General features: G+C 38.0%; 1 protein-coding gene across 2 annotated transcripts; it reads right to left on the bottom strand.

Annotated features, from left to right (window-relative positions):
* Positions 1–728: 728 nt before the first annotated feature.
* On the bottom strand, positions 729–5,774 carry LOC129414254 (uncharacterized). 2 transcript variants are annotated; one of them, XM_073858552.1, is made up of 5 exons: positions 5,184–5,768; positions 5,045–5,101; positions 4,876–4,926; positions 1,654–1,701; positions 729–1,407 (listed from the first exon to the last, which is right to left on the bottom strand). In XM_073858552.1, exons 1-5 carry the CDS (start codon positions 5,578–5,580, stop codon positions 1,016–1,018), a joined length of 945 nt encoding a protein of 314 aa, XP_073714653.1. In that variant the 5' UTR covers positions 5,581–5,768; the 3' UTR covers positions 729–1,015. The 2 variants fall into 2 exon arrangements, with proteins under 2 accessions (XP_073714653.1, XP_073714654.1); XM_073858553.1 differs by lacking the exon at positions 4,876–4,926 and having other exon boundaries at positions 5,184–5,774.
* Between the last annotated feature and the right edge of the window lie 2,023 nt (positions 5,775–7,797).

The raw sequence follows: 7,797 nt of genomic DNA, 5'->3' as shown, positions 1-7,797 counted from the left end.
GCATGATGCCCGAGTGTTTGTAAACTCCGGATTGTACAGAAAGGCACAGAGGGGCACTCTGTTTCCACCCATCCCTTCAAAACGCATTGAAGGCGTCGACATCCCGTTATTAATATTAGCTGATCCAGCATATCCCCTACTCAGTTGGATACAGACGCCATATTCAGACAATGGTCACTTAACAGATGCTCAGAGGCACTTTAATTTTAAATTAAGCCAAAGCAGGATGGCAGTAGAGATGGCTTTTGGAAGACTTAAAAGAAGGTGGAGAAGCCTTGCACACAGATGCGAGCACACCATCAAGGCAATCTGTCGCGTGGTGTTAACTTGTGCTGTTTTGCACAATTTCTGTGAACGAGCGGGCGAAACCATACCTTTGGAAGACAACATCACAGAAACGCATCAACAGGACGTCGACGAAGTTGACCCAGAGGCTAGAGAGGAAGCACAGGCTATCCGACTTGCACTGACACAACATCTCGCGGTAAAATTAACAAACTATCCCGATCAGAATTTGTTTCCAGACCCTCATATGTCCCGCCCACTTTTTCAATTGGTTGAGTCTAAAGTTAAAACATGGTGACCAATAATATGTATTACGTTTTAAAAGTACATTAACCCTAGAATTATTTTAAACTTAAATGCATAATAATAGCCAAATAACCATGCTACTTTGTAACTGTGCCAATACAACCCTGTTATATTTCAGCTGCAATAAGCAAAAAAAATTCAACACTGCTTCATAACATCTTTATTTGATTTCCATGTGATGACAATATTAATGTTTAGGCATTAGGCACTTACAGTACATTTTATATTATGTTTATGTATTGACTTAACATAACAATTCAATATAAACAATTATTCATAAATTATCCAGAAGAAAAATAGAACAAGAAATAAATTATCCAGAAGAAAAATAGAAAAAGAAATAAATTACCCAGAAGAGAAATAGAAAGCCATTTTCCTAGAGTAATTTCCTGAACAGGTTAGAGATCTACAACTATAAAAGTTTTTACTCTTCTTCTAACTGGCAATAAAATGAGTCTGGTGTGTTGATATGTGGAGCTGAAGTAGTGGCTTCATAACTAGAGTAAGCTGGTTGATGTTGGTTGGTTGGCATATATTGAAGGCGTGATGTGTGTGAGTGGATGTGCGGTGGTTGTGCATTCAAATACATGTTTTGTGATGTGTGATGGTAGCTATGTTGTGTTTGTGCCTGCAGGGAGTTCGTTAGGGCCCTCATAAGAGACATCCTGCACTCCCTTTCCTGCCGTTCCTCTTCATCTCTAAGTTGTTCCCTCCTCATCAATTCTTCGAACTCTTTTGAGGAAGCACTCATGAACCTTTGGCCCCATTCATCCATCAAGGACCGCATTTGGTCCAATTTTCTTTTCTTTGTTCGACCTAAGCAAATCACAATCATATTTAGAGATTTACTTTAACTTATATTTGTTTAACTGTTTTAAGTTTAAATGTGTAAAGATGATACACTGTGATTTGACAAATTTCAATGGAAACCTGTTACAAATACCTGTTAATTTAATTTTTAAGTGTTTTAAATTCAAAGAGCAAAGCCAGAGAGCTGTTATATAACATATCAATTGTTTATGTGAATATTTAAAGACTATGTAAAAACAAAAATGGATTTACCAGCATGTCTAGCAGTTGGGTTACGGCTTCCTTGATCCACAGTCTCTCCTACAATGTAAAATAAAATGTAAATTAAAGAAATACATTTGACCAGTTACTACCTCATAGAGCAGTGGTTCTCAACTCCAGTCCTCGGGACCCACTGCTCTGCATATTGTGCATGTCTCCCTTATTTAACAAACCTGATTCAAATCATCAGCTCGTTAGGATAGATTCCATGAACTGAACTGAGTGTGTCAGATATGAGAGACATCCAAAATGTGCAGAGCAGTGGGTCCCGAGGACTGGAGTTGAGAACCACTGTCATAGAGCAGTGTTCTTTACATGCAACCCTGGAGAGCTGGTGCCCTGCAGAGTTTAGCTCCAACCTTAATCAAACACACCTGAGCAAGCTAATCAATCCGTGTGTCTCAATCAGCTCCCTTGTTCAGTAGTCAGGGCACTGATCAGGGAGTCGGCCATTTTAAGGGCTGTCTCAATCGCAAATTCCGTATATTAAATATAAACACAAATCGCTACACAGTAAGGGACCACAATCTACTCAATATTTAAAATAATAATATTTATTTTAAATTGTAAAATAAATGTATACATCTAAAATTATAATTATTTTCCTCCAATTTCATGCACGGATGTGTAAGAGAATAATGACAGCGTTTTTTACAATGTACTGTTTAAAATTAAGTCGGAGATATGTTGATTTTGCTGGATGTTGATGAGAAACAGCTGTGAGTTATCACAACGTGTTTAAGCAGCCACGTGACAAAAAAAAAGGGAACAGTGTCCCAATGTCAAGTGAGCTAGGGTCCTTACCAGTGCCCGAACCTGTGTACACGATATACTGATTCACGACCTTGGGAGCTAGGGAACGAATTGAGACACAGGGAATGTCTTCATGATCACTAGAAAATCACAGGTAGGTGTGTTTGATTAAGGTTGGAGCTAAACTCTGCAGGGCACCGGCTCTCCAGGGTTGGATGTGAAGAACACGGTCATAGAGGAACATCCATCTAAGACACTTATTCTGAAACAAAAGTTACTAGTCACATACATACACAAATGACACACTAACTAGACTAAATATGATCTCACTTCTTGCAAGTTTAAAATGTGTTGCATTTGGCAGAGACTATTATTCAAACCGACTTATAATGCATTCAAGTTTCTTTCTATCATTTTCCTCAAAACCGTTTGAGCACTATTAAGCATCTGCCATTGTTAAAGTGACCGAAGCATTGCTTGACATTGTGATGAGCACCTTGTTTACATTTTTATATTTTTGGGGTCGACAGCTTATAAAAACCTATTTCTGGTTTTTTTTTTTTTTTTGGCTTGTTAGCTGTACACCCTGTCACACAGCAGTTTTTAGGCATTATTCTGTTTTTGTTATAAGCCAGAAATGACAAGGAGGCGGCCTCTCGCAATACAAATTCAATGGAGACGGACAGATTGTTTCCCCCTTGGTGGGTGTGGTTTTCAAATTAGAGTGAATATGCAAAACTAAGGGGTAAGGGGAAGGGGTAAGACAGAGAAATGGGATTGGGCCTAAATGCGCTCTATTGCGATTTACTACTAATCTAGGAGCCAGCTGTACTGACGAGATGCGCACCACAAACGCATGCGATTTATTATGCAGCCCTAATTATTAACACTGAAGGCCCATCGTAAGGTTAAGTTTGTGGCTTTTATTTTGAGCAATTTCGGACGCAATGACACACAGCCTTCTCACCCTGTCACCATCATATTGCTTAGTCAAATCATCGCTTATGCCACTCAGACGTTCACCTTACCATTATGGTGGATCAGAAGGTTTTTACAAAAGTAGATAAAGTGTTAGTAACACACCGACATTTTTGGGATTTTAGCTTATTCACCGTTAGATAAGTCCATAGATACTTTTATCTTCTCTGTGCGTGCAGTAACTCTGCCTGATGCACCCACTGCTAGCCTAGCTTAGAACAAAGTCTGGAAGTGAATGGCTCCAGCTAGCATACTGCTCCCAATAAGTGACCAAATAACATGAACATTTTCCTATTTATGTGTTGTGATTTGTATAGTCACACCGTGTACAAATAACAAAGTCCTATGAGACACAGCCATCTTTTACCAGTATATATATACGGGAAACTATTTTCTCAGAAGGCGAAGAACTGCTACTTGCAACTGTGACCGAACTCTCTGCTCCTCACCAGGGGCTTCTCGGGTGCTGCGAGCAAATAACTCCGCCAAAGTAGCAGTGCTTCGCCTTCTGAGAATATAGTTCCCAGTATGTATACTGTTAAAAGATGGCTATGTCTCATAGGACTTTGTTATTTGTACACAGTGTGACTATACAAATTACAACACATAAATAGGAAAATGTTTGCGTTATGTTGTCACTTATTGGGAGCAGTGTGCTAGCTGGAGCCATTCACTTCCAGTCTTTGTGCTAAGCTTATCTAGCTGTGTGTGCGTCAGACAGAGTTACGGCACACACAGAGATGATAAAGGTATGTATGAACTTATCTAACTCTGGGGGATTACAGTGAATACGCTAAAATCCCAAAATGTCTGCGTGTTCCTTTAAATAACTGTTGCGCAAATGGCATCTTGCCTTTTGAACTGTGCAATTTGCACAAACACTTTGCGTTCCGCATCCGAGCCCACCTCTCCAACTGGGCTAGGCGCGATTAACCAAACAATGCCCAGGTACAGACGGAGCGATCACACCTGTCAAACAAACCAGGCTTTGAGGATCACACACGCTCGGGCACGGTTTGGGAAGTGTGAGTGCACAAGTCATTCAACTTCATCTGCCTCTGTAAAAACCTTCTGATGCACACAGCACGATTATGTGAACGTCTGAGCAATAGATTATTTAAGCAATATTATAGACATGGCGAAAGAGCTGTGTTTCATCCTGTCTCAAACGACTCAAAATAGAAGCCCCAAACTTAACATGATGGGCTCCAGTGTTGGGAGAGTGCTTTACATAGTGTTTTCTTCAAAACAGTTGAGTCCTAATGATAAAAGCGTGCTCGGGCATGAATCAATAAAAGTACAGTATGAGTGCAAGTGGGGCAGTAAACTGTGTGTGCCCAAAAAATTAACTTATATTATACTTAACCCAAGTACGCTTATGTCATTAAAAGATGCTATTGTTTTGAAGGAAACTGGAGGATATGTATGAATATGCGTGTGTATTTTCACTAATATGCAAGTTTATTAGACAATTAAGGTTACCTGTTTGTAATGCACCTGAATTACTGGCGCTGCAGCTACTCTCTTCTCCTCCTAGTGAACACACACACACACACACACACACACACACACACATCATACTAGTAAAAGGATACACTATATCGTACAGTTATGAAGCATAAAATACCGATTTAAAAAGACTGCATCTTACCTGAGGTCGCTGCAGAGACTGAACATCCGGGCGAGCACACTTCCACAGTCGACTCTTCTACACCAAAGTAGTGAGAGTGACGTTACTAATAATAAAGTTACCGATTTTGTTATTAGCAAACCAATTAACGGGAACTTACCGTTAGGATTTTCCATATCGCTCTCGGGCGACGAAACGTCTTCGCCGGTAACGTCAATCTCTGATGATGAATCGAAAACAAATGCTGGGTGGCAGCTAGGGTTATCCCGCAAAACCCGATCCATCTCTTCAAAAAACTTAAACGTTCTCCTCTCCCGCCCAGAACGATTATTGTGGTCTATAATTTTTTTATAATCAGTCTTCAACGCCTTCAGTTTTATTCTACACTGTTTTGCAGTTCTTGAAACACCATTTTCTGACATTTTTTTTGCTATTTCTTCAAAAACCATTTTATTTCGTTTGGTACTGTCCATTTTTCTTTGAATATTTTTGTCTGCCCATATTGCAATTAACAATTTTGTTTCTTGGTCGCTCCACAACAAACCTCTCTCCGCCATCCTGCAATCTGTCTGAGGTAAAATCTAGCAGGCGCCCTACACGGCTATTGGCGGAAGTCCCGTGACGTCATCGTCAACAACCAGTAGTTGAGTTCGGTTGTGTACACACAGCGTGGAATATCTGTAAATGCGGTAGTCACTACCTGCATTTTGCGGGAGTTAATTCGGTTGTAGAATGCAGTTGTGAGTCCCGTAAATTACTGAACTGTGTGTGTACAGAACAGGATTAAGCATCAAAAGGTGAAGTGACAACCGAATTAATATGCAGTGTGTACGGGACCTTTTTTTACTAAAATAAATTTAAGAGCAATTTAAACGGAAAACAACCTTCACTGACATATCTTAAAATACATCAGTGCCCTTTGTTTTGCCCCAAACTGCACAAAAGAAAAGTTTTTAGTAAGGCATGTTTGTTAAAACTAGTTATATTTCTGAATTAAACTAAGGCCTAGTCCTGGCTAAGATAATCCTTGTCTGGGAAACCACTCCTTAGGCTAAATATTGTAAGTCTTGAACGTCGCTGTGTAGCCCTTACAAACATTAACTATGTTTTTATAATAAAAGCAAAAATTTCAAGCAAAATACGTTTAGACCCTCCAACAATTCATATTTATTTTACCCATTGTATATTCATCATATACACATAAAACAACATAAAAGTAACGAGTAGTAGGCCTATAGTCCATTCAGTAAGAACAATGTCTTCTCTGCCTTTATCTCTGCATTATGATCTTTGTAATATTATTTTGTGCTGTATATGGACAGTTTTGACCCATTATATGCCCAAACACATCTCACAGATAATATTCAATGCTAATCTGTATTTTGTAGAGTGACCCTTCATTAATAAACTGTTCTTTTGCAGATCCCTTCAGTATAACCTGTGAAGATAAGACCCGACGTGTGAGAGATTGGTTTACTCTTACCTGCAGAGTCTCTTATCAGGAGCACGTATGCTGCATTCAAATGTACAAGTTTATACAAATAGCGAGGTATCCAACAATCTGCCGAGAGGAGTTCAGTAAAGATTATTGTGTGGAGATGGACAGCTTCTCATGTCCTTACACTGTAAAAACAGCAATGACAACAACATTTAAGTTCTTTCTGCAAACCTATTGTGGAAAAATAGAATCAGTATTCACTGTGAATGTAACAGGTACAGTTTACTGCCCTTTATTGTTTATTATTAAATAAATACTTTTATTTTCTAAAATAATTTGGTAAACATGTATTGACAATGGGTTTAGAGTCTAAATCTTAAATTGATATAAAATCATAACTGACTATAAATCATAATGCTAAACTAAATCAGAATCAAGCAGGTTGTGTTCATGTATTTTGTATTAAATATGTCTGCACAATTTTATGACAACCTGACAATCATAAACAGCTTTATAATATTTTATTAAGCATTACACCTTGTCAGTTACTTAAAACATAGCTGCATGTCACTGGAAATCTGATATGACACTAAACACAGTGGCATGTGCCAATAGCTTAAACATTTTATATTTCAAATTTAGATTAAAAGCATCCGCCAAATGAATTTTCAAGCTGTATGACGTTGTTTAAATTCACCCCAATGTTTATCCATTCATGTTGTAACACAATATTTGCAAGAATGAATGATTTTCAGTGTTATTGAGCATTAGTAGAGCATTGAGGTTAAAAAAATATAGAAAACCATCAAGCAATGGTAAAACTAGTTTCAGTGATGTATATTCAAGCTATCTTAAGCCTTATGGCAGCTTTTTGTGAGGAATCAATTGAAATGTAGACTGTAATCATATAAATCTACTTTAATTGTCCCGGTGAGTTTATAAAATAAGTGTTGTAAAGATGTCAGATTTGTTAGTGAATTGTTTGTTTGAGTGTTTGTTCATTTCAATGAATTGAAAGTCTTTGTGAAAACCAGTCTAAATGATTCATTAACAAATTAAACTAATAGTAGTTAGAATAGTTAACTTGATGGTTCTTGTACAAGCTACTATTTGACCTAAAGACTATCCCTTGTTATTATCAGAAGAAAACCATGGTTCCTCAGCTGAACACGGTCACAGGGAGGAGGAGGTGACTGATTTCTTTAAAGTAATAGGTAAGCTTCAGAAAACAAACTTTAATGTTGTTGTTTAAATGTTGTCAGTATGTCAAAGTTCATGTGATGTGTGTACAGAAAGGATTTTTTTATATAATGACTGTAAAGTCATTTACGGTGAT

The sequence above is a fragment of the Misgurnus anguillicaudatus genome, chromosome 20 (assembly GCF_027580225.2).
Source record: "Misgurnus anguillicaudatus chromosome 20, ASM2758022v2, whole genome shotgun sequence".
Lineage (NCBI taxonomy): Eukaryota > Metazoa > Chordata > Actinopteri > Cypriniformes > Cobitidae > Misgurnus > Misgurnus anguillicaudatus.
This window is presented reverse-complemented; position numbering and strand designations above follow the sequence as displayed.

What these genes read in the sequence shown, in the direction of transcription:
- LOC129414254 (XM_073858552.1), bottom strand. Translation starts at nt 5,580, where the DNA reads ATGGCGGAGAGAGGTTTGTTGTGGAGCGACCAAGAAACAAAATTGTTA. An exon ending in CGATATGGAAAATCCTAACG is followed by an intron (nt 5,102 to 5,183) that starts GTAAGTTCCCGT and finishes ACTTTGGTGTAG; the next exon opens with AAGAGTCGACTGTGGAAGTG. An exon ending in AGTCTCTGCAGCGACCTCAG is followed by an intron (nt 4,927 to 5,044) that starts GTAAGATGCAGT and finishes TGTGTTCACTAG; the next exon opens with GAGGAGAAGAGAGTAGCTGC.